The 27,615-nt window shown below is 41.7% G+C and overlaps 1 protein-coding gene across 5 annotated transcripts in view; it reads left to right on the top strand.

The window, feature by feature from the left end:
* The first annotated feature begins 688 nt into the window (after positions 1–688).
* Positions 689–27,615, top strand: part of xpo1b (exportin 1 (CRM1 homolog, yeast) b) — a 42,458-nt gene continuing 15,531 nt past the window's right edge. For 2 of the 5 annotated variants that reach the window (XM_073481799.1, XM_073481797.1), the window contains exons 1-6: positions 1,927–2,017; positions 3,007–3,138; positions 4,511–4,612; positions 8,946–9,018; positions 23,285–23,346; positions 25,819–25,863. In XM_073481799.1, coding sequence (XP_073337900.1) covers positions 2,012–2,017; positions 3,007–3,138; positions 4,511–4,612; positions 8,946–9,018; positions 23,285–23,346; positions 25,819–25,863 — 420 coding nt within the window. In that variant the 5' untranslated portion in view covers positions 1,927–2,011. Of the gene's footprint in view, positions 740–1,329; positions 1,421–1,926; positions 2,018–2,445; positions 2,536–3,006; positions 3,139–4,510; positions 4,613–8,945; positions 9,019–23,284; positions 23,347–25,818; positions 25,864–27,615 lie in introns of those variants that run through there. The other 3 variants (XM_073481798.1, XM_073481800.1, XM_073481801.1) reach the window with 3 other exon arrangements.

The following is a 27,615-nucleotide window of genomic DNA, read 5'->3' as shown; positions in this document are numbered from 1 at the left end:
CTTAGCACAAACAGCATTTCAGCAGCACACCACTTCAAAATATCATAAACGATTCGTACGTGTTTCTATGGGGGTCGCCGATCGAGACATAAAGAAATGAGTGGCAGACAGTGTTGCTGGGTAAAGACTCAAACGCCCTTCGAAAAATCCTTCCTGAATGACTTTACTGGGTTGTGTACTGTCTCCACTACACACCAAATCCAGTATTTTTCCATCAAGTAGCGCGCTGGACCACGTGACCACAAAGGAGCGAGAGAAAAAAAAAAAAAACGCTGTCATGTTTGCATCCTCAATTGACAGCGGTGCACACTGTACACTGCTCTCAATTAGCACAATAAACACAATTCTCCCACATTTGTGTGCCTCCTCTGTCACTTGACACCACATTTATGAAAGTCCGGCGCTCACTTTGTTACTGTCGCCCATTCGGGAAACAGATTCTCCTCCAGGTCGTTTTTCTAACCCCGTGCGTTCATGATCATGTAACCACTCCCACTCGTGGCTGGTGGAAAATTACCAGCTTACAAGCAACAGGCAAATGAATGGTACTTGCGGTTCATCACATCATTCAGCTCAAAAGTGTACCTGCATGCCCACGGCCGATTTGTTTTCGGGGTGTAGCACAGTTAAAAGTAGGTGAAGCTTTACAGAGAGTCTTAAGTGGATACAAAAGCATTAGTTTTATACCTCGTAACGTACGCACGTGCACGAGTGCCACTCAGCGTTTACATTAATGGAGGTAATGTATAACTTGACCCGCGAGGAATAGCAATAAAACAGCGGGTCGCTTACTTATTCGCTATTCTGATAAGCGGAGTCATGTACAAGTCCACTCTGCATGGGAGTCTGCCCTCTTTTTCTCTCCGGGCGGAGTAGTCGCGTGGGCGCTTGAGCGAATTGAAATAAACAGACAGGCCGCTCGTCCAATGGGGCGTCAACGAGGAAGTCTCCGGCGAATCCGCGGCCAATCACAGCGCGCTGTGGGCGTGAACCCAGTCCAAACTTTACGCGGCGCCATCGGCTGAAAACTAAACCGAGATGGAATCTCCCAGTCTGAACCGGTTTCAACCGGTTGCGAGTTAGTTGCTTGAGAGAGGAGAGGAGGCGCAGGCACACAACCTCTACACCGCCCCGCTGGAAAATTATTAGAGTAACGAATTAATTAGTGAATCAAGGTTTACTTTGTTTCGTAAAATGTATCGGAGTGACATATTGCTGGGTTTGCCGTGATAGTAGTTTTGGAATCCACATCAGTGGTTCTTACCAGCCAGACATCACTCACTCACTGCTGGAGCTGGAGATAGTCAACGCTGCAGAAATAGGAAATCCTTTCTAATCAACAGTGATACTGAAGTACTCACTATATCTTGTAGCTTCCTTGGCAAACGCCACTCTTTTCAGTCAGAGCCTTGGACTTTAGGTAGGTAACTGGAGTGAAGTGCAAAACCTGCCATGCTGTGATGAATGTTTCTTGGCTTTACCTGTGACGGAAATAAAATGCATTTTTTCTATGTGGGTATTAAGTTGCGCTATCTCGTGGTTTGCATAGCCTGCCACAGTGCTCCTGAGAAAGGCACGCTAATTCAGAATGTAATAGCATCAGTGGGGATCACGAAATAGCCTTCGACTGTCCGCTAGCTAGCTCTGGCCACTTTACAAGGATTAGCTAACGACGGCTGTCAAGAGAAAGTGCTTTAACTTAACGGAACTAAATGTATAACTAACCGAAGCTGCATCTAGTAAGGTTACGTGCGACACTGCAGATGAATAAGTAGCCAAACGCTGTGTGACTAAATCCGTGCCTCTCCCACCACAGCAGCATCACTCGTGTGCGTGATGTGAGCGGATGTCAAGTTGATGTTGCTAGGTACTTAGCAGTGGCCACTGTTAACTTTATCTCTGCGCGATGTAAAGCGTCTGTGAATGCCACCGTTTGGGGGCAAACCGCTGCCAGTCTTTCTTGAGCGTAGCCGCAACGCGAAGCGTCAACTTCCCCAAACAGCGTTGCTAAATGACAGTGAGTAAAATGCATGTATGGGCTGGTATCCTCGGTGGGAGTGGTTGTAATCGGCGCTGAAGGACCACATGTGAACTGTTTGTGCGACACACTGCTAACAGCTAGCTAGGACTACAGCGTAACGGCTAGCGAGTCTTAGCATGTTTATGAGGTGCGCTAGCTCCGCGTGCATGCTGTTTACGTTAGCGACGTTTTAGGTAACGCGGGTCAGCTGTCAACATGGTTGTAAGCTGCATTCATTATTCATGTTTTTTTTCTTTTAAACGACGGCTGCTCGCTACTTGTGTTGCGGTCGGTGTTTGGAGGAGTGAGCTCCGTCACTTGCAGATGTAAACAACGTGACGTCGCCTAGTATATCCGGCACGTGGGTCGGATAACCTTCTTAATATGGGCGCAGAAAGAAGTGCTTGATTAGTAGATCAGAGTAGGCAATATGGACGGACTGAGCTCCCCAACCCGCTTATTTCTAAGTTGAATCTATTGTTTGTTTAAGCCAACGGGGAATGTCATTGACTTAGGTAATATAAATGGTGTACTCAGCTGTTTTCAAATCAATATTAACCTATTTCTGCAAGATAGTGTGGTGCCAGTCTGGTAAAAGCCCTCCTGCTACCAATGAATTAAGGAAACGTGATGTTTTGCACATTTGTACTGTCACAGTCTGGTGTTACCAGCCACTGGTTGTGATAATTACGTTAATTTGTCTTTGCAAGTCTCGACTCCTGGGGTAGGCCAGAGCACTGTGTCCAAAGTATTCAGCTGAACTGACAAAGCTTTCCTTTCCTTTGTATACCTTTTTGAACAGTGACAGGCTTGTGACACCATGTGCTTTACTTCTTAAAATGACAGCTCACTGGTGGATCTAGGGGGATTTTTTGTTTTAGTGGTCAGCTGTTGGGAATTGTTTCTAAACACACAGTTCACATGACTTTGCCTGTTGAATGTGTTTTGTGCGCTCACAACCCCTCCCTCTGCTGTCCTTGTTGCAGAGCTCTATGCCAGCAATTATGACAATGTTAGCAGACCATGCAGCACAGCAGCTGCTGGACTTCAACCAGAAACTGGATATCAACCTGCTGGATAATGTGGTGAACTGTCTATATCATGGGGTGGGACCACAGGTACGTTGTGAAACATGTACAAATGCTTTATAGGCCATCTGAAAGTATGTTGTTGTGTCTACCATATTTATACTTTTTGACTAACAAGTTGTGTTATTTTATGCCATAAGTCCTCTTTATCTAAATCTGTCAAGTAGGCTGTTCAGTCCTTGTATCAGTATGTGCCCCGAGTGATCTGATCACAAGTGGACAGCTCTAAGTACAGGTGTGAATGCCCCTAAGACGCATTGAGGACTCATTTGAGATTCGATCACTCAGACCACATTCAGAGGCGGCCTGGGCCACATGTGACCGCATTCTTTAAGCAGTGTATGTACTCACAAGTGTCCTGGGCCACATTGAAGGACCACCTACTCAACTGATGTCCTCCGCGCAACAACAAGAAGCCACAAGGATAGGCAGAATGGATTACGCGCTGTCCGATTTTCATGTGATTCACTGTAATGCAAGCTACATGTTTGGGCTGTCTTAGCCTGCAAGAGTTGGCAGCAGATGTTTGTGAAAACACTGTTTAACTAACCGTTGAATTTGTAACCGCAATACCCCCCTAAGAGTTGTTAAGTGAGGAGAAACTTAACAAACTCTGTAAAACATTGCTTTGTTTCTTATAAACTGGGCGTTAAATGCAGAACATTAAGTTGTTTCTTCCCTTGTAAACGTGTCAGTTTGCAGTGGCGTCGCTGTACCAGCTTGTCTGTTTCCATGTCTATAGTGCGTCTTTCTTCCCAACAGCTATCCGAACACACTGTTTCAACCGATTTCATCATTCACACAAAATTTATAAAAAACACAACATTTTATAGACCGTAAATACGTCAAATTTTTACAAATACAGTCAACAGTAACCAATTTAGGCAACTTCTTTGATGCCTGTGGAGAAAATCCTCGGACTCCCTTAAAAAAATCACTCAATTTTGTGAGTTGCTGAGTTAGGAGGAACATTATAAACGTTGTGAAATGCTGTCAACAACACACTGTTTGGGCTTTCTTCTTAATTCGACAAACGCTAAACATGAAGATATTTCTTTCCTTGTGTAAAAAACACTACATCTGCTTGTTCCATCGTTGTATGTGTATATTTGCATGTAGAGCAGGAAAGTGAGATCCGGTCACAACTAGTTACTCAAGACTAGTGTCGAGACGCATGTTAATGCCGGGGGTGAACTGACAGGCGTGAAGCTGTCCACTTGTGATCAGATCACTCAGGATGGATCTTGATACCAAATGTGAACAGCCTCTAGGAGTAACAACCTGGTAGTTACAGCACAGACAAACCTACAAATTACTGTTGCTCTGTTTTGAAATGCATTTGCAAGTGTCTTTATGTTACCTCAGTGTTAAATCTAAAGTGTCATTCGTATTTTTATTACAGCAAAGAATGGCACAAGAAGTGTTAACACACTTAAAAGAGCACCCAGATGCATGGACGAGAGTGGACACCATCCTCGAGTTCTCCCAGAACATGAACACCAAAGTAAGCCAACTCTAGTCCAAAAAGCATTGATGGAAAGACACTGACTTGTGCTTTGAGGAAGTGTATTCTATCACAAATACAATTTGCAATATAAAAAACAAAAGCGGGCCACAATGGGTTACTGACAACATGCTTTAAATTATATAAAATGTGCTATTTAATGGATATTTTCATTGAAAGCAGCTTTATGTACTGTGAGTGCATATTGTCGGTGCAAGTGGACCCAACAGAAGTTGAATACACAGTCCCGGTGGTATTTGTACTATGCCCTAACTCTAGAGCTATGCAGGACCTCCTGATAAAATGAATTCTGTTGGATCAGAACATACCAGATAAATATAGTGTCAGCAGCAACGCTGCTCTGTGTTTCACTGCTCCCTCTACAAATGTACATTTTGATCAGTCATCAAGAAAACGTTAATTATTTAAATATTTGCAATGGGCACAATCTAGTAAATAAGGTAGTCGTATCATAAATTATAAAATTGTTGCTCCTGTTTTCAGCAAATTGCCATGCAAAATCTTAAAAGTTTAAACATATTTTTGTACAACCTGCAGGCTTCACTGCAAATGAATTACACAGGACTAAAAATGCAGGACAAGTCCAAACATTTTTGGATCTGCGTCAAGTAGAAAAGTAGAGTGGGCTGCCTCCATCCCCTTATTAGTTAGAAACATGGACATAACCGTTACTGTTACTGTAACTGTAACTTGGATTTGGCGCATCAGTGTTGCAAGATTCAGTGAGTTAAAGTAAAATGATAATAAAAAATTGCAGTAAATTGAGCTGCAGGCAATAGCATTTTGTCTGAGGGAACTCTTGCAGCACGTCGTCAAGGTCAGCAATTTATGTCACCCTACTGTTTCCTGTCATAAATAAAACTGGTGCTGTGCCCACAGCATGCCCTCTGATCAGTTATTGCAGTTATATTGATTATCAGTTAATATCTTCTTTATTTATCAAATTGATAACAGGTATAAATCAATTATCGATAAATCATTAACATCCATACCTCCGTTCATCTGTTTTATCATGTCCTCAGTCGGGGTTGTGCCTTACAGTATGTGTACAGTTAAGTTTACATTGTGCCCCTCCTGTGCAGCTGATAAAGCAAACTGCCCATGAATAGTGAAACCAGTGATTCAGTCTTCAGACAATTTCAAGGATTCACAATCCTAACAACACAAAATTGACTATGAAACTTAAAATAATCAAGCCTAACCCATAAATCTAACATTCATAATGGAAAATGATTCTATGCACTGAGTAGTAAGTGCAATGCACCCAAAACTTCCTCAAAGTACACAATATGAAATTTGCCTTTTTCTTTTTTGCTTGCCTGTAAGATTGCTTTTAACACTGACATTCATTACTAATGTCTAAGTTTATGTATCAACAGTACTTTTTTCTAGTTTTAAATTTGTAATTTGACAAAAAAATAGGGTCATTAGAGGAAAAGAGGGAACAAAAGGTAAACACCTCTTGAATTCTACATTTATCTTGTTTCATTAGTTTTAAAAAGTGCATAATTTTGGAGCACTTTGAGCATTTGGCTTTTTCTTAGTAACTACTGTTATATTTGAAAAAAATGTAATGAATTCAAGCTGTGACTATTTGATATTAATCACAATGTTCCATTATGTTTATGGCTTGTAATAGGAAGAAAAGGGGTGTGTCATCCTGTGCCTCATGACACAGCTAGGCTTTGACGGCAGGCCTCCACAAGGTCTACCCTTTTTAAATTCCCTTTGACTGAATTCTGTTCATGCGTTTCTATTGCATCTGTTTCATTGGACAGAGGGAGGGTGCAGGCTGCAGTCAGTAGGATCCATTGTAGACAGACAATCTGTTGATGGCTTAATTTCACCTGTAGGGATCATGGCTCTGTTCCCGCCCCACCTTTCTCTCCTTTTACAGTGCATCCTCCTCCTCTTCTTCCCTCTGTTCCCCTCAGTTCTTCAGCCCAGACCCTTTAATAATGTGCTTTTGCCCGCTAAACAGATTCATCTGGCAGGTTAACTGCTGATAATTTCTCTCTTCTTACCTCCTGTGGTGATTTGTGCGAAGTGTGGCAGTTAAAGGTGAAACAAAACATGCCAGAAATGTGTGCAGCACTCCAAGTGACACCTGGCAATGGTGCACAGTCAGTGTGCCTGTAAAGAGATTTCACCTTTAATCTTCCAGCACCCATTGTCTGTAGCTCATTGTTAATCCTGCTTTAATAACATCCTATACTACATGTCATTCATTTTTTTGGGAATCGTTGTGCTCCTGAATTGATGATCCCTACAGCTGAAACAGTCAGTTGAAGTAACACTAGATCAGAAACGAATGAATAAAATGTTTTTTGTTTTGTTTTTTTCTTCATGCTTCACTATTCAGCAATCAGAAATTAATTCAAGGCATAACCTGTGGTTGGTCTTGCTGTTCCTTATGACACACCAGTTAACGGGATCTTATTTTGGCTTGCTTTAGACTTGAGCCACAATCTATATATTATTGTTGGGAAAATTGACTCACATGGTTTAGGGTTGGGTATCGATGAGATTTTATTGGTTTGGATTCTGCTAATCGACTCTGGTACTTATTAAGTGCTCGTTCAGTACTTGGCATGTTGTTTGAGTAATAAAAGAAGCCAACTAACCAAAGAAACCTTTATTTTCAACAGATTTTAGACTGCCATAAAAAACTACTTGATAAACGTAAAGGATCGGTAGATAGGGTCGTGTTAGTTGATTCTGGGGCATCATAACTACAACTGAAGGCGCTGAAATTGCTGCATTCTTAGTTGGTGTTTAGACAAGTAACAGCCGTGCATTTAAAAAAAAAAAATGCAGTTGCTTCAGGTACTGGTGAGACCATAAAATACAACCCTGGGGGTCTAGTTTGAGTAATAGAAAGCCTATCAGACTGCACATGGGTCTACAGGATGAGGGAGGAAAGGTAGCACCACTGCAATCATTAAATCTTTGCAGCAATGTTCTTTAGAAACAAGGAATTGATATTACAAACTAATCTACAAGGAACATGCCTTTGCACATATGTGACTGACTGCAGCACCTTTACTGGATGATGTCGCAGCAGAAGTTGAGCCAGGTTTAATGTTATTGTGGGGTGACCCAGAGTTTTTTTTCTGAAGTCCTCTGCATTGGCACCCCTGCCGCATTAACAAAGTTTTTCCATTCAAATCAATGAGGGGGATGTCATTTTTCTTATGAAGGGCTAAAGTTGGGGCAATTGAGTTCTTACACCAATGCGGAAGTATATGCTTCGTCATGATACTCACACGGTTTGCCTTGCATGAACTTATTTAGAGCTGTGATTACATTTCATTGTATCTCTACTGTCTTTTTTTAAAGCTAGCAACACTCTTGAGCTCAAACTCCAGTCTGTCTTACTATAATCTAGGCCTGCACGATATGAGGATAATCTGCGATGCTCTTCTCTCCTTCCTCAGCCATCATGCTAGCTAACCTCAGACTCGCCACCAAATTGACACCAATTAATTTGAGGGCAGCTGATGGCTGGTGGGGGCTTCATCTGATTAGCCAAAGTGGTGTGAATGCATGGCCCATGTATCAAGGGCTCCATCTGATAGGTCAAATGTTCTCATGCTGTGTGTGCATGGTGTGTGTTGATAAAATGATTATTATTATTTTTAATTCATTGCGTTTCAGGCAGTCTTTTGTGACATGTTTATTGCGCATGTTCATATTGCGATGACGATGCAAATACAATTTATTGGTCAGCACCACTCTAAGCGTGTGTGTGTGTGTGTGCGTACGTGTGTGTGCGCGCGTGTGTGTGCGTGTGTGTGCATGTTGACACATACGCAACTTGTAAGGTAGACGGAAGCAAAGTTCAAAATTTGCTTGCAAGAGACTTAAATCCAATTCAGATTTTTCAAATTGACAACCAGCTCCAATTTAAAAGAAAGACGTTCTCGATGCCCAACCCTACACACTGTTTGTAGCATCGGCAAAAGAACATTTATCGTAGACCTTGTTGTGTATTAGACTCACCCTTGGAGCAATCAGAGCCAAAGCTGGTTAATGGATTGCTGTCTGGTGTGATGCTGGGAGAAACAGCAGGACTTCTGCAGTGTTCCAGCTTATTGCTGCTTATAGAGATTTAAAAAACAAAACTACTTCTGCATACTACAAAATCTGCATGAAAGATGTGGTTCAGTCCAATCCAATTTAGAAATGCAAGTTATCACAGGCTGGTCCACTTCATACTGTTTTTGGTTCGTATTATAATTACACAATGCTTGTTGTTGAGTGTTCTCATAATAGCTTCATCCTAATGCTTCTCCCTCCTTGCATGTTACAGTACTATGCTCTTCAGATTCTGGAAACGGTTATCAAAACAAGATGGAAGATTCTTCCCAGGAACCAGTGTGAAGGTAACACTTGATTTTGTGGCATAATTCACAACATTTTTTTTCTCTCAGTGTTACTGCCTTTTTAAATGTTGTGACGTGCCGTTGCCAAGTTGAGGACTGTTCCTCCTCTAAGCATGCTGGTTTGTTTTCTGCTTGACTGGCTTGCACTGGTCGCTGCAAGCCAGGTTGGATTCTGAACTGAAGCAGCTGTTTTCTAGAAGAAACAAACAAAACACCCCAGCACTGATTTTAAAGCTTTGTGAAGAAGTAGAGGAGCTTTAGTTAAACTTGTCACAGCACTTGTTTACATTGCTTTAAAGCTGTATGTGATTTGTTTTTGTGTGACAGTATCTTTCAAATGACTCGCATGGTATATATTTTATGTTTGAAGGAAAATAAGACAATCATAGTGTTTTATTGTTTCAGCCCATTCATCTTATTGTACCCATAGGGGTAAGAGAGGCAAGTTACTGGCATGGATTAATCCCTGCCACAGTGTCTTTTCTCAAAATACTGCCACGAGTTGCCAAGATCACTAATTTTCAAATCTTACACATTAGATTTTCATTAATAATTACTATGGACATGAAGTATCAAATGCTACCATTTATTTAATTGATTTCATATGGTTATGACTAAAATGTAAGGTTTTACATTTTTACACTATTGCCTAATTGCCAATTCCACCTTATCTCAACACAACATCTTGTTATCTTTTTAAAATAAAATTTATTGTCCTTTATTACCACCCAATATTTTTTTTATTTTAATGATACAATTAATAATGGTCTAAGTGCAAATCAGCTGATTCTGCCTCCCTCCATTCTTCTATAATTTTGCTCAAAAATTAATTTTTTTCATTGAACTAAGACTTCCCTGCTTCTGACCGTAGATGCCTGAATTTTGTTCAAGTGGCAAACCCAGTGCAGGGCAACCGGCAAGTATGTCTTTTCCCCCTTGTGTCAGAGTATTTCCTTGTTTTCGGCTCCACTCACTACACCGCAGCACACGACTCTCAGAATTGAGTATACAGTATAGAAACAAATGCGAGGGAGCTGAAAACACATTTTTGAAGATGCTCTGCTCACGTTGACAATATTGTCTGTCTATAAAAACACGTGGGGAAATGTAGCTTCCACTGAACTGACCAAAACTTTTGCCCTGTAGAAGTTCAGCGGCAGCTGCAGCCCACATCCATGTGTTTATCGGCAGGCTTTGCAAGTGTATGTAAATGGAAGTATAAATGTACTGGGATAAGATAGTCAGATTCAGCTAGTTATGAGCCAACAGACCGTGTTAGGGTTACTGAGTAACCTGCTCCAGGCAGCTTACTCATTAGGGCCCGAGCAGGGAACCTGCGAGGTCCCTATTGTAATTGCAATGATTATTATTAGGGCCCGAGCAGGGAAACCTGCGAGGTCCCTATTGTAATCGTAGCGATTCTTATTAGGGCCCGAGCAGGAAACCTGCGAGGTCCCTATTGTAATTGTAATGATTATTATTAGGGCCCGAGCAGGGAACCTGCGAGGTCCCTATTGTTTTTGTAGTGATTCTTCATTATTTGTTTTTTTTTTTTTTTTTCTTCTGCCAAAATGATCGCATTTTTCACTGCCTGAACATGTATGAAAACGCGATTTTATTTGGCAAGATCATTAGGCTTGGCGAAAAATTTGATAATCTGTTGTCGTTGTGAACTTCCACCACTAGGTGGCGCAATAATTAAGGAAAGTGCGTTTTGCCTAATAACTCCCACATACTTTGTCGCACATTCAAAAACCTTACATCCACGCGTTCAGTGAATCTTGCTGAATCTCCTGATATAGGCCACGCCCATTTCCGCCTACCGTTTTTTTTCGCTAGCTCGCAAAATGTCGAAAACCTACTTTTTCGAACTCCTCCCAGGCAATTTCACCAATTTGCACGAAACTTTGCACACAGCATCTGTGGACCCTTCTGACAAAAAGTTATTAAAAGAATTTTGATACGCCAAAGAACACTCAAGTTATTAAATAACAACTTCCTGTGGATTCTGGTCACAACAGGAAGTGTTGCATATCTCCACATTGGTGTGTCTGAATGACGTGAAACTCAGGACAATACTTCCCCATGAGCCCCTAAGGCTCTGTCCAAAATCTTGGCCCATGACCACTAGGTGGCGCTATTTAAATTGAAGTATTTTATATCTCAACATCGGTTGGTCAGATTAACACAAAACTTAGTACACTGATTGCCAATAGCCTCCTGAGGACAACTGACGAAGGTGTTACCGATCTGACAGTAGGTGGCGCTCTGGTGGCAGTTTCATTTTATAATTGGCACTGTGCCCACACCATAACACCTATGGATATGAAACTCATTGGGGTGGTATAGACTGGCATCTGTAACTCACACACCAAAAATCACCAGCAGGTGGCGCTATTATCAAGAAAAAATGTTTTTTGCTAATTACTCCCACATAATATGGTGCACATTGTTAAACATTATATCTATATGTTCCCTGAATACAGCCGAACCGTGTGATGTAGGCCACGCCCACGTTCGCACTGAATTTCCATTCGCAAATTTGCCAAATGTCGCAAACCTACTTTTTCGAACTCCTCCCAGGCAATTTATCCAATTTGCACCAAACTTTGCACGCAGCATCTCTGGACCCTCCTGACAAAAAGTTATTAAAAGAAATGTGCTAGTCCACAGAACGGCCAAAATATAAAACAACAATTTCCTGCGCATTGTGGTCAAACAGACATTCTTGTGTATCTTGATGAAATACAATCGGATGAACACAAAACTTTTGGCAATTGTGTTCCATGGCACGATGAGCATTTCTACTAAATTTCGTGCAAATCGACCAATAGGTGGCGCTTTTATTGCTAAATGACGAAACAGCAGCTTCACTGCCTTCAGTTTTGTTTCCTCTACAGAAGTTGTTGCATGAACAAGCCTCGACAGCAGCATGCCCGGACAGCAGCATGTCACGACAGCAGCATGCCCCGACAGCAGCACGCCCCGACGGCAGCACGCCCCAACCCGCGTGGACTGCGAGGGCCCGTTCATCGCTGCTTGCAGCTTTAATTATTATTATTTTTTTTTGTTATTTTTTTTCTTCTGCCAAAATGATCGCATTTTTCACTGCCTGAACATACCCCAAAACTCATCAAACTTGGAATATATGTCACACCTGGCGAAAAATTTTATAATCTGTTGTCATTCTGAATTTTCACCACTAGGTGGCGCTACAATCAAAGAAAGTGCGTTTTGGCTAATAACTCCCACATACTTTGTCGCACATTCAAAAACCTTACATCCACGCGTTCAGTGAACTGTGCTGAATCTCCTGATATAGGCCACGCCCATTTCCGCCTACCGTTTTTTTTCGCTAGCTCGCGAAATGTCGCAAACCTACTTTTTCGAACTCCTCCCAGGCAATTTCACCAATTTGCACCAAACTTTGCACACAGCATCTGTGTACCCTCGTGACAAAAAGTTATTAAAAGAATTTTGATATGCCAAAGAATACTCAAGTTATTAAATAACAACTTCCTGTGGATTCGGGTCACAACAGGAAGTGTTGCATATCTCCACATTGGTGTGTCCAAATGACATGAAACTCAGGATACTACTTCCCCATGAGCCCCTAAGGCTCTGTGCAAAATCTTGGCCCATGACCACTAGGTGGCGCTATTTAAATTGAAGTATTTTATATCTCCACATTGGTTGGTCGGATTAACACAAAACTTGGTACACTGATTGCCAATGGCCTCCTGAGGACAGCTGACGAAGGTGTTACCGATCTGACACTAGGTGGTGCTCTGGTGGCAGTTTCATTTTATAATTGGCACTGTGCCCACACCATAACACTTATGGATATGAAACTGATTGGGGTGGTACAGACTGGCATCTGTAACTCACACACCAAAAATGACCAGCAGGTGGCGCTATTATCAAGAAAAAACGTTTTTTGCTAATTACTCCCACATAATATGGTGCACATTGTTAAACATTATATCTATATGTTCCCTGAATACAGCCGAACCGTGTGATGTAGGCCACGCCCACGTTCGCACTGAATTTCCATTTGCAAATTCGCCAAATGTCGCAAACCTACTTTTTCGAACTCCTCCCAGGCAATTTCTCCGATTTGCACCAAACTTTGCACGCAGCATCTGTGGACCCTCCTGACAAAAAGTTATTAAAAGAAATGTGCTAGTCCACAGAACTCCCAAAATATAAAACAACAATTTCCTGCACATTGTGGTCAAACAGACATTCTTGTGTATCTTGATGAAATACAGTCCGATTAACACAAAACTTTTGGCAATTGTGTTCCATGACACGATGACCATTTCTACTAAATTTCGTGCAAATCGACCAATAGGTGGCGCTTTTATTGCTAAATAACCAAACAGCAGCTTCACTGCCTTCAGTTTTGTTTCCTCTACGGAAGTTGTTGCATGAACAAGCCTCGACAGCAGCATGTAACGACAGCAGCTTGCCCCGACAGCAGCATGTAACGACGGCAGCATCCCGCAACAGCAGCACGCCCCGACCCGCGTGGACTGCGAGGGCCCGTTCATCGCTGCTTGCAGCTTTAATTAGGGCCCGAGCAGTGAAACTGCAAGGACCCTATTGTTTTTGTAGTGATTCTTATTATTTTTTTTTTTATTTTTCTTTGTCCAAAATGATCGCATTTTTCACTGCCTGAACATACCCCAAAACTCACCAAACTTGGAATATATGTCACACCTGGCGAAAAATTTTATAATCTGTTGTCGTTGTGAATTTCCACCACTAGGCGGCGCTATTATTAAGGAAAGTGCGTTTTGGCTAATAACTCCCACATACTTTGTCACACATTCAAAAACCTTATATCCACGCGTTCAGTGATTTGTGCTGAATCTCCTGATATAGGCCACGCCCATTTCCGCCTACCATTTTTTTTCGCTAGCTCACGAAATGTCGAAAACCTACTTTTTCGAACTCCTCCCGGGCAATGTCACCGATTTGCACCAAACTTTGCACACAGCATCTGTGGACCCTCCTGACAAAAAGTTATTAAAAGAATTTTGATACACCAAAGCACACTCAAGTTATTAAATAACAACTTCCTGTGGATTCGGGTCAAAACAGGAAGTGTTGCATATCTCCACATTGGTGTTTCCAAATGACATGAAACTCAGGATACTACTTCCTCATGAGCCCCTAAGGCTCTGTGCAAAATGTTGGCCCATGACCACTAGGTGGCGCTCTTTTAATTGAAGTATTTTATATCTCAACATCGGTTGGTCGGATTAACACGAAACTTGTTACAGTCTTTGCCAATGCCCTCCTGAGGACAACTGATGAAGGTGTTACCGATCTGACACTAGGTGGCGCTCTGGTGGCAGTTTCATTTTATAATTGGCACTGTGCCCACACCATAACACTTATGGATATGAAACTGATTGGGGTGGTATACACTGGCCCCTGTTACTCACACACCAAAAATCACCAGCAGGTGGCGCTATTATCAAGAAAAAACGTTTTTTGCTAATTACTCCCACATAATATGGGGCACATAGTTAAACATTATATCTATATGTTCCCTGAATACAGCCGAACCGTGTGATGTAGGCCACGCCCACGTTCGCACTGAATTTCCATTCGCAAATTCGCCAAATGTTGCAAACCTACTTTTTCGAACTCCTCCCAGGCAATTTCTCCGATTTGCACCAAACTTTGCACACAGCATCTGTGGACCCTCCTGACAAAAAGTTATTAAAAGAAATGTGCTAGTCCACAGAACGCCCAAAATATAAAACAACAATTTCCTGCACATTGTGGTCAAACAGACATTCTTGTGTATCTTGATGAAATAGAGTCCGATTAACACAAAACTTTTGGCAATTGTGTTCCATGGCACGATAAGCATTTCTACAAAATTTCGTGCAAATCGACCAATAGGTGGCGCTTTTATTGCTAAATGACGAAATGACAGCTTCACTGCCTTCAGTTTTGATTCCTCAACAGAAGTTGTTGCATGAACAAAGCCCGATAGCAGGATGCCTCGACAGCAGCACGTAATGACAGCAGCATGTCCCGACAGCAGCACGTGACGACGGCAGCATGCCGCGACAGCAGCACGCCAAGACGCGCGTGGACTGCGAGGGCCCGTTCATCGCTGCTTGCAGCTTTAATTATTATTATTATTTTATTCCTTCGTCCAAAATGATCGCATTTTTCACTGCCTGAATGTGAATGAAAAGTCGATTTTATTTGGCAAAGTCATTAGGCTTGGCGAAAAATTTTATAATCTGTTGTTGTTGTGAATGTGCACCACTAGGTGGCGCTATTATCAAGGAAAGTGCGTTTTGGCTAATAACTCCCACATACTTTGTCGCACCTTCGAAAACCTTATATCCACGCGTTCAGTGAATTGTGCTGAATCTCTTGATATAGGCCACGCCCATTTGTGCTTTGCGTTTTTTTCACTAGCTCGCGCAATGTCGCAAACCTACTTTTTCGAACTCCTCCCAGGCAATTTCACCAATTTGCACGAAACTTTGCACACAGCATCTGTGGACCCTTCTGACAAAAAGTTATTAAAATAATTTTGATATTCCAAAAAATACTCAAGTTATTAAATAACAACTTCCTGCAGATTTCGTTCCAACCAGGAAGTGTTGCATATCTCCACATTGGTTTGTCCAAATGACGTGAAACTCAGGATACTACTTGCTCATGAGGCCCAAAGGCTCTGTGCGAAAATGTGGCCAATGACAACTAGGTGGCGCTATTTAAATTGAAGTATTTTATATCTCGACATCGGTTGGTCGGATGAACACAAAACTTGTTACACTCATTGCCACTGCACTCCTGATGACAGCTGACAAAGGGGTTAGTGATCTGACACTAGGTGGCGCTCTGGTGGCAGTTTCATTTTATATTTGGCACTGTGCCCACACCATAACACTTATGGATATGAAATTTATAGGGGTGGTACAGACTGGCCCCTGTAACTCACACACCAAAAATGACCAGCAGGTGGCGCTATCATCAACACAAACCGTTTTTGCCTAATAACTCCCACATACTTTGTCGCACATTCAAAAACCTTATATCCACGCGTTCAGTGAATCTTGCTGAATCTCCTGATATAGGCCACGCCCATTTGCCCCTAGCGTTTTTTTTCGCTAGCTCGCGAAATGTCGCAAACCTACTTTTCCGAACTCCTCCCAGGCAATTTCACCGATTTGCACCAAACTTTGCACACAGCATCAGTGGACCCTTCTGACAAAAAGTTATTAAAAGAATTTTGATATTCCAAACAATACTCAAGTTATTAAATAACAACTTCCTGTGGATTCGGGTCAAAACAGGAAGTGTTGCATATCTCCACATTGGTGTGTCCAAATGACATGAAACTAAGGACACTACTTCCCCATGAGCCCCTAAGGCTCTGTGCAAAATCTTGGCCCATGACCACTAGGTGGCGCTATTTAAATTGAAGTATTTTATATCTCGACGTCAGTTGGTCGGATTAACACAAAACTTGGTACACTGATTGCCAATGGCCTCCTGAGGACAGCTGACGAAGGTGTTACCGATCTGACACTAGGTGGCGCTCTGGTGGCAGTTTCATTTTATAATTGCCACTGTGCCCACACCATAACACTTATGGATATGAAACTGATTGGGCCGGTATAGACTGGCATCTGTAACTCACACACCAAAAATCACCAGCAGGTGGCGCTATTATCAACACAAAACCGCTTTTTGGCTATCAGTTAAGACATGCGCGCACAATAACGGGGCAATGGGTCCGGGTAAGGAGCACGCCCCGACAGCAGCACGGCCCGACCCGCGTGGCCTGCGAGGGCCCGTTCATCGCTGCTTGCAGCTTTAATTATTATTATTTTTCTGCCAAAATGATCGCATTTTTCACTGCCTGAACATACCCCAAAAGTCATCAAACTTGGAATATATGTCATACCTGGCGAAAAATTTTATAATCTGTTGTCATTGTGAATTTTCAGCACTAGGTGGCGCTATAATCAAGGAAAGGGTGTTTTGGCTAATAACTCCCACATACTTTGTCGCACATTCAAAAACCTTTTATCCACGCATTCAGTGAATCTTGCTGAATCTCCTGATATAGGCCACGCCCATTTCCGCCTAACGTTTTTTTTCGCTAGCGCGCGAAATGTCGAAAACCTACTTTTTCGAACTCCTCCCAGGCAATTTCACCGATTTGCACCAAACTTTGCACACAGCATCTGTGGACGCTCCTGACAAAAAGTTATTAAAAGAATTTTGATACGCCAAAGAATACTCAAGTTATTATATAAAAACTTCCTGCAGATTTCGTTCCAAACAGGAAGTGTTGCATATCTCCACATTGGTGTGTCCGAATGACGTCAAACTCAGGATCCTACTTCCACATGAGGCCCTAAGGCTCTGTGCAAAATCTTGGCCCATGACAACTAGGTGGCGCTCTTTTAATTGAAGTATTTTATATCTGGACATCGGTTGGTCAGATTAACACGAAACTTGGTACAGTCATTGTCAATGTCCTCCTGAGGATAGCTGACAAAGGGGTTACCGATCTGACACTAGGTGGCGCTCTGGTGGCAGTTTCATTTTATATTTGGCACTGTGCCCACACCATAACACTTATGGATATGAAATTCATAGGGGTGGTATAGACCGGCCCCTGTAACTCACACACCAAAAATGACCAGCAGGTGGCGCTATTGTCAAGAAAAAATGTTTTTTGCTAATTACTCCCACATAATATGGTGCACATTGTTAAACATTATATCTATATGTTCCCTGAATACAGCCAAACCGTGTGATGTAGGCCACGCCCACGTTCGCACTGAATTTCCATTCGCAAATTCGCCAAATGTCGCAAACCTACTTTTTCGAACTCCTCCCAGGCAATTTCTCCGATTTGCACCAAACTTTGCACGCAGCATCTCTGGACCCTCCTGACAAAAAGTTATTAAAAGAAATGTGCTAGTCCACAGAATGCCCAAATTATAAAACAACAATTTCCTGCACATTGTGGTCAAACAGACATTCTTGTGTATCTTGATGAAATACAGTCCGATTAACACAAAACTTTTCCCAGTTGTGTTCCATGACACGATGAGCATTTCTACAAAATTTCGTGCAAATCAAACAATAGGTGGCGCTTTTATTGCTAAATGACAAAACAGCAGCTTCACTGCCTTCAGTTTTGTTTCCTCTACGCAAGTTGTTGCATGAACAAGCCTCGACAGCAGCAAGCCCACACAGCAGCATGTAACGACAGCAGCATGCCCCGACAGCAGCATGTCCCGACAGCAGCATGCCCCGACGCGCGTGGACTGCGAGGGCCCGTTCATCGCTGCTTGCAGCTTTAATTAGGGCCCGAGCAGGGAACCTGCGAGGTCCCTATTGTTTTTCTCGTGATTCTTATTAGGGCCCGAGCAGTGAAACTGCGAGGTCCCTATTGTTTTTCTCGTGATTCTTATTATTATTTTTCTTGTTCCCAAATGATCGCATTTTTCACTGCCTGAACATACCCCAAAACTCATCAAACTTGGAATATAGATCAGACCTGGCGAAAAATTTTATAATCTGTTGTCGTTGTGAATTTTCAGCACTAGGTGGCGCTATAATCAAGGAAAGTGCGTTTTGGCTAATAACTCCCACATACTTTGTCGCACATTCAAAAACCTTATATCCACGCGTTCAGTGAATCTTGCTGAATCTCCTGATATAGGCCACGCCCATTTCCGCCTAGCGTTTTTTTTTGCTAGCGCGCGAAATGTCGCAAACCTACTTTTTCGAACTCCTCCCAGGCAATTTCACCAATTTGCACCAAACTTTGCACACAGCATCTGTGGACCCTCCTGACAAAAAGTTATTAAAAGAATTTTGCTATTCCAAAGAATACTCAAGTTATTAAAGAACAACTTCCTGTAGATTTCGTTCCAAACAGGAAGTGTTGCATATCTCCACATTGGTTTGTCCAAATGACGTCAACCTCAGGATCCTACTTCCTAATGAGGCCCTAAGGCTCTGTGCTAAATTTTGGCCGATGAACACTAGGTGGCGCTCTTTTAATTGAAGTATTTTATATCTCAACATCGGTTGGTCGGATTAACACAAAACTTGGTACACTGATTGCCAATGGCCTCCTGAGGACAGCTGACAAAGGGGTTACCGATATGACACTAGGTGGCGCTCTGGTGGCAGTTTCATTTTAGATTTGCCACTGTGCCCACACCATAACACTTATGGATATGAAATTCATAGGGGTGGTATAGACTGGCCCCTGTAACTCACACACCAAAAATGACCAGCAGGTGGCGCTATTATCAAGAAAAAACGTTTTTTGCTAATTACTCCCACATAATATGGTGCACATTGTTAAACATTATATCTACGTGTTCCCTGAATACAGCCGAACAGTGTGATGTAGGCCACGCCCACGTTCACACTGAATTTCCATTTGCAAATTCGCCAAATGTCGCAAACCTTCTTTTTCGAACTCCTCCCAGGCAATTTTTCCAATTTGCACCAAACTTTGCACGCAGCATCTCTGGACCCTCCTGACAAAAAGTTATTAAAAGAAATGTGCTAGTCCACAGAACGCCCAAAATATAAAACAACAATTTCCTGCGCATTGTGCTCAAACAGACATTCTTGTGTATCTTGATGAAATACAGTCCGATGAACACAAAACTTTTGGCAATTGTGTTCCATGGCACGATGAGCATTTCTACAAAATTTCTTGCAAATCGACCAATAGGTGGCGCTTTTATTGCTAAATGACCAAACAGCAGCTTCACTGCCTTCAGTTTTGTTTCCTCTACGGAAGTTGTTGCATGAACAAGCCCCGACAGCAGCATGCCCACACAGCAGCATGTAACGACAGCAGCTTGCCCCGACAGCAGCATGTAACGACGGCAGCACGCCCCGACGCGCGTGGACTGCGAGGGCCCGTTCATCGCTGCTTGCAGCTTTAATTATTATTATTATTATTATTATTATTTTTAGGCCAAAATGATCGCATTTTTCACTGCCTGAACATACCCCAAAACTCACCAAACTTGGAATATAGATCAGACCTGGCGAAAAATTTTATAATCTGTTGTCGTTGTGAATTTTCACCACTAGGTGGCGCTACAATCAAGGAAAGTGCGTTTTGGCTAATAACTCCCACATACTTTGTCGCACATTCAAAAACCTTATATCCACGCGTTCAGTGAATTGTGCTGAATCTCCTGATATAGGCCACGCCCATTTCCGCCTACCGTTTTTTTTCGCTAGCTCGCGAAATGTCAAAAACCTACTTTTTCGAACTCCTCCCAGGCAATTTCACCGATTTTCACCAAACTTTGCACACAGCATCTGTGGATGCTCCTGACAAAAAGTTATTAAAAGAATTTTAATATGCCAAAGAATACTCAAGTTATTAAATAACAACTTCCTGTGGATTCGGGTCACAACAGGAAGTGTTGCATATCTCCACATTGGTGTGTCCAAATGACGTGAAACTCAGGATACTACTTCCCCATGAGCCCCTAAGGCTGTGTGCAAAATCTTGGCCCATGACCACTAGGTGGCGCTATTTAAAATGAAGTATTTTATATCTCCACATCGGTTGGTGGGATTAACACAAAACTTGGTACACTCATTGCCACTGCCCTCCTGAGGATAGCTGACAAAGGGGTTACCGATCTGACACTAGGTGGCGCTCTGGTGGCAGTTTCATTTTATATTTGCCACTGTGCCCACACCATAACACTTATGGATATGAAATTCATAGGGGTGGTATAGACTGGCCCCTGTAACTCACACACCAAAAATGACCAGCAGGTGGCGCTATTATCAACATAAAGCAGTTCTTGGCCAATAACTCCCACATAATTTGTCACACATTGTTAAACATTATATCTACCTCTTCCCTGAATTCAGCTGAACTGTATGATGTGGGCCACGCCCACGTTCGCACTGAATTTCCATTCGCAAATTCGCCAAATGTCGCAAACCTACTTTTTCGAACTCCTCCCGGGCAATTTCTACGATTTGCACCAAACTTTGCACGCAGCATCTCTGGACCCTCCTGACAAAAAGTTATTAAAAGAAATGTGCTAGTCCACAGAACGCCCAAAATATAAAACAACAATTTCCTGCACATTGTGGTCAAACAGACATTCTTGTGTATCTTGATGAAATACAGTCCGATTAACACAAAACTTTTCCCAGTTGTGTTCCATGGCCACATGACGATTTCTGACAAATTTGGTGCAAATCGGCCAATAGGGGGCGCTTTTATTGCTAAATGACTAAATAACAGCTTGACTGCCTTCACTTTTGATTCCTCAACGGAAGTTGTTGCATGAACAAGCCCCGACAGCAGCATGTAACAACAGCAGCATGTAACGACGGCAGCATGCCGCAACAGCAGCACGCCCCGACGCGCGTGGACTGCGAGGGCCCGTTCATCGCTGCTTGCAGCTTTAATTATTATTATTATTATTATTTTATTCCTTCGTCCAAAATGATGGCATTTTTCACTGCCTGAATGTGAATGAAAAGTCGATTTTATTTGGCAAAGTCAGTGGGCTTGGCGAAAAATTTTATAATCTGTTGTTGTTGTGAACGTGCACCACTAGGTGGCGCTATTATCAATGTAAGTACGTTTTGGCTAATAACTCCCACATACTTTGTCGCACCTTCAAAAACCTTATATCCACGCGTTCAGTGAATTGTGCTGAATCTCCTGATATAGGCCACGCCCATTTCTGCTTTGCGTTTTTTTCAGTAGCTCGCGAAATGTCGCAAACCTACTTTTTCGAACTCCTCCCAGGCAATGTCACCAATTTGCACCAAACTTTACACACAGCATCTGTGGACCCTCCTGACAAAAAGTTATTAAAAGAATTGTGATATTCCAAGAAATACTCAAGTTATTAAATAACAAGTTCCTGCAGATTTCTTTCCAAACAGGAAGTGTTGCATATCTTCACATTGGTTTGTCCAAATGACGTGAAACTCAGGATACTACTTGCTCATGAGGCCCAAAGGCTCTGTGCGAAATTTTGGGTGATGACAAGTAGGTGGCGCTATTTAAATTGAAGAATTTTATATCTCGACATCGGTTGGTCGGATGAACACAAAACTTGTTACACTCATTGCCACTGCCCTCCTGATGACAGCTGACAAAGGGGTTAGTGATCTGACACTAGGTGGCGCTCTGGTGGCAGTTTCATTTTATATTTGGCACTGTGCCCACACCATAACACTTATGGATATGAAATTCATAGGGGTGGTATAGACTGGCCCCTGTAACTCACACACCAAAAATGACCAGCAGGTGGCGCTATCATCAACACAAACCATTTTTGCCTAATAACTCCCACATACTTTGTCGCACATTCAAAAACCTTATATCCACACGTTCAGTGAATCTTGCTGAATCTCCTGATATAGGCCACGCCCATTTGCGCCTAGCGTTTTTTTTCGCTAGCTCGCGAAATGTCACAAACCTACTTTTTCGAACTCCTCCCAGGCAATTTCACCGATTTTCACCAAACTTTGCACACAGCATCAGTGGACCCTTCTGACAAAAAGTTATTAAAAGAATTTTGATACGCCAAAGAATACTCTAGTTATTAAATAACAACTTCCTGTGGATTCGGGTCAAAACAGGAAGTGTTGCATATCTCCACATTGGTGTGTCCAAATGACATGAAACTGAGGACACTACTTCCCCATGAGCCCCTAAGGCTCTGTGTAAAATCTTGGCCCATGATCACTAGGTGGCGCTATTTAAATTGAAGTATTTTATATCTCGACGTCAGTTGGTCGACTTAACACGAAACTTGGTACACTCATTGCCAATGGCCTCCTGAGGACAGCTGACGAAGGTGTTACCGATCTGACACTAGGTGGCGCTCTGGTGGCAGTTTCATTTTATAATTGGCACTGTGCCCACACCATAACACTTATGGATATGAAACTGATTGGGGTGGTATAGACTGCCATCTGTAACTCACACACCAAAAATCACCAGCAGGTGGCGCTATTATCAACACATAACCGCTTTTTGGCTATCAGTTAAGACATGCGCGCACAATAACGGGGCAATGGGTCCGGGTAAGGAGCACGCCCCGCCAGCAGCACGCCCCGACCCGCGTGGCCTGCGAGGGCCCGTTCATCGCTGCTTGCAGCTTTAATTTTAGGATGTATTTACATTAACATATTGTATTGGTGCATGCTAACAGTGTTCTTCTGATATTTGTGTGTTTGCCAGGTATTAAAAAATATGTTGTTGGTCTCATTATCAAGACTTCATCAGATGCATCAAATGTGGAGGTGAGTAAAATTTGACTGTAATTTACATGGGGGGCATTAGATAAGGACTTCAACTTTAACAGAGAAAGTTGGCAAAACAATTCTAACTTGTGCACTGATGTGGTCTAAAATTTTACTTTCTGCTGGCTTTTGACACTGACGGCTATTTTTAAAAATGGAAGTGAATCTCCTTTGTGTTTTTATGTGTATGGTGCATCAGAGCAGCATGTTAGCAGTCAGTTTTCCTAGCCAATCGTAGGACAGCCATGAGTAATGCTGGTAACCATAGTGCTGTGTTGTCCAGACCAAAGATGGTGACTTCAGCTGTAAGTGTTTTTAACGAACTTGATCACACCAACAACCAGAGGGTTGAGTTGTTAAGATTGTGTTTAAGCTACACTTGCGGCATCTTTTTGTGCCTTTTCTCCAGAGAGCACAGCATTTGATTCTCCTGTACTAAACTAACATGCTAAACTGTAGGGATTCAACTCAAACTGGGACTGGGTTTTTAAATCTTTCGCTTCTTTCTGATTGATGTCTCTGATTTTCTGTCTAACGTGATATAGCTTCAAAATAAATTGAAATATATTGAAATTCAAATCCATTACTGGTTACAGTAGCTTTCAGAAAGTCACTTTGGTAGGCTGTCTCTCTGCTGTATAACCCAAGTTTGGGAAGGAGTAAGCCTTGTTGTTTATGTGTGTATGGAGCTGCGCAGCCTAACTCAAGTGACAAGTTACAATTGAATCTTATTACCTATTAAATAGCAGTACTTTTACAGGTAACGAATAACAGCACAGAAGGCTTAAAATATTAGCTAAAGTACTCACACTAGTGTAAAACTAGAGACCGTCATGCAATGGCATCACGCCAGCTGTGACACCCATCGACACATGTCAAATTATGCAAGCCTTCTTCTTTGGTAGTACTCGCTACAATAGTACCCCTTACACCTGCTAACATCTGGCTTATGTCTTCAATGTGAATGGGTACAATCGGCATTAACTCCCAAGTTAATTGAGTAGTAACTCCAAGTAGTCACAGGTGTCAGATGGCACAAGCTTCAATTGGCTGTAATGAAAACACAGCACCGGGGTGGACAAGCTAATTTTCTTAAGGGCCTTGGCTTGTTAATACTTTCACATATGTCTCCGTTCAGGCAGCGCTCGTTCAGTCTGTGCTGAGTTTGAAAGATACTTAAAAAGTGACAACTGTTATGGGGCTTTCATGTCAATAATAACTGAGCCTTGCTACCAGCTGCCTGATCGATACTGCACATGTGCAACTGTTAACAGAGATGAGAAAGAAGCAAGATGTCTCACTTTTTCGCAACTTCTGTTACCAGCTCTAGAAAAAATTATGCGTCTAAGTTTATTATCGTCTGGATGTAGTATGATCTGCGGTATATAATATGCTGCTGTCTACTTGTCCCCGTTATTCATGATGACAAATGTGAAACGCACAAAAAAAACAACAGACAACATTTGTCAATTGCTTATTTTTAGCGTGTTTACTCATGCTTTAAAAAAATCTGCACACACATGCCATTTTTGGTGTTAAAGTAGTATAGGTGATGCAAGAACCACATTTTTCCATTATTACTCACACACATACACACCCATGGTAAAAACGATACCAGCCCCACTGTCTCTGCTGATAAATACAAAAGTGAAACTGAAAGAGAATTAAACTTAAAATGTACCTTTTTAAAAACTAAACAGTGGACACTGCTCATTACCAGTTAAATATTATTAGGCAAACATGTTTGCTTTTGACTAAAGTTTAGCCGGCAAAGGTAACCTTAAAAAGGGTTTTGGTTAAAATCAAACCTCTGTCTGTCTCTAACTGATACACTACCACTTGAACATTAGTAACTGATAACCAACTTCATGCTGAGAAAGCAGCGCTCCAGACATGTTTCAGGTGTTTACAAGTCTGCACATTAAACCCAATTGGACAGACTTTTCTGAAGTTATTTGGATTAATTGAAACAAGTTGACCATACTGTCTTGTCTGAACAGTAATTGGATTTAAAGTGAGGTTTCACGTTCAGGTGCAAGGATTCTATAAATGAAAACCATAATTTGTTGCAGTGTGATATAAACTATCATACTTGTGTAGCTTAATAGGCTTTGATTTAATGAAACATTAGATTTATGACACATTTTATTTATTTAATTAACCAGTCCTAAAGCCTCCTTTCAGAAACGCACACATCTTTATAACAAAACGTAACATCATTGACATCCTCTGATTCTTCAGAAGTGATTGTTTAACTCTTAATTATATTGTTGTCATTGTTTTTTTGTCATACCATCCTTAATTGTCTCGCCGTTTGATTTGTGACCACTAACCTTTCATTTTGATAGTTTTATTGTATTAGATTTCAAAATGTTTTTCCATCTTCCAAGTTTAATGATGTGATGAAACAGAGACTGTGTGACTGGCACTCATTTCTCTGTCTGTTTTTGTTCTCTTTTGTTTTCTTAATAGAAAGAAAAGGTCTACATTGGAAAGCTGAACATGATCCTTGTTCAGGTAAGCCGACAGTGCTAACGACAAGTCAATGAATTAACTATTTTACCTCCTTTTGGAACCTTATCTCCGCTGTTTTCAAAGCTCAAATCCAATGTTGCTGCAAAACCTTAAGACTACCGAAGAGTCAAAACGTTTCTCTCTTCTTCAAACTTCAAACATCGTTTTTAACAATGTGCTTTTACATTGTTGCATTGAGTGTGCTTAAAAGCCTGAAAGTGTTGGATGTGGTGCGTTTCTTTTTACTATCTTCAGACACACTGACAACTGAAGCATGAGAAACTTTAAATGCAAACAGGATACAAAGTAAAAGCACTTGATCTTTGTCAATACGGCATTAAGCAGAGGCTTTCTGCCTTAATAAAGCCTAAGACCTAGGTTTTAGATGTTCCTACCCACATTATGAACCCCATTTTAGCTGTAATGTCTATTCCTGTGTAAGTATATTGAAATCCTTGTGTGTGTACACATACTTGGCCAAGTTGATTGTGATTACACTGTCAGTTTCAATGTGAAGTTTAGAATTATAAATGTTTTTGTATTTCTGTTGGCGTCTCCTCAAGCCAGTCTGCAAGTGTTTTAAATTGATCTATTTGAAGCCTAATCGTTATTGTAACCAATCATTGTTGGTACCCCTGCTGTCATTGTCTTCTGTTGAAATACTGGGACGTTTTCCACAACTCCACAGTGTTGCATGTGAGTGAATTGTGGAGAGGCACAAAGAAGTGGCAGCAAACAGTTTCATTGAAGTTATCCACATTGACAGCAAGAGAGCACACCGGAGCAGAAACTCAGTTCTAGCCAGCTACTCATATCTGACTCATTGCTGAGGACAATTGAAAGCCACCAACGAGTACTAAGGCACTTACTGAAACAGAGTGCACTATATAGTACAATATCTGGTCCCTCTGAAGATTGAAATGGTCTTAGCTTGTATTACAAAGTGTATTAAACAAAACGCAACAATATGGCTGTCATGGTGGTTGGTTAGTTGTGTGTGGTTACTGAGGGTTTACGCAGATGATTAAAATGGAGACGAGTTAGACGCCTATCAATAGTGAATTATAGTAAATGGATGAAGGCTTCTGTCTTGAGATACTTAAAATAAACCAGGACTTGATTTTTCTTTATATTATTGGCTCTTTATCAGTATTGGTGAAATTCTAGCAGATAAAGAGTCAATAATATGAAGCCTAATTGCTTTCATTGACTCAACAAGTGCAGCATTTACAAACTCCGATACAGCAGATGGCCATTTACACCTTAAAAGTTGGTTTGCAATCCACCAGTAATAAACAAACAGAGAGATGTTTTTACAGTCTCAGTGGAAGACACAGAATCACGATTGCAATTTGCAACGCATGTTCCACAAGGGTTCAGAGAGGACACAACAAATCTTATTAGAGCTGCGGAATATTAAATCGTCCATCTTGGCTCACTACATCTTAGCCTTTCTTAGATCCAGGTGTGCATAAACTACAGGTTATTAACTACTTCTTAAGATAAGATGTGAAAGTATCAGTTTTTTTATTGGAATCGGCTGAAAAACCTTGGCAAGGTTTGACCCATGTCTCAAACCTTGCTGTATTGGGCCTGTAAAGTACTTTAAAAGTCCTTCAATTTGATTTTTAAGAAGTTGTGGGAATCCTGTCCTTCCCTCAAAAAATGATTTAATGTTAATGCTGTGGATTATGGATTAAGGATTAATAGCCTCTCTGTAGCTACAGTGAAGGGGTCTGTACAGAGCAATGTAGT

This window comes from Pagrus major, chromosome 15, assembly GCF_040436345.1.
Source record: "Pagrus major chromosome 15, Pma_NU_1.0".
Taxonomy (NCBI): domain Eukaryota; kingdom Metazoa; phylum Chordata; class Actinopteri; order Spariformes; family Sparidae; genus Pagrus; species Pagrus major.
This window is presented reverse-complemented; position numbering and strand designations above follow the sequence as displayed.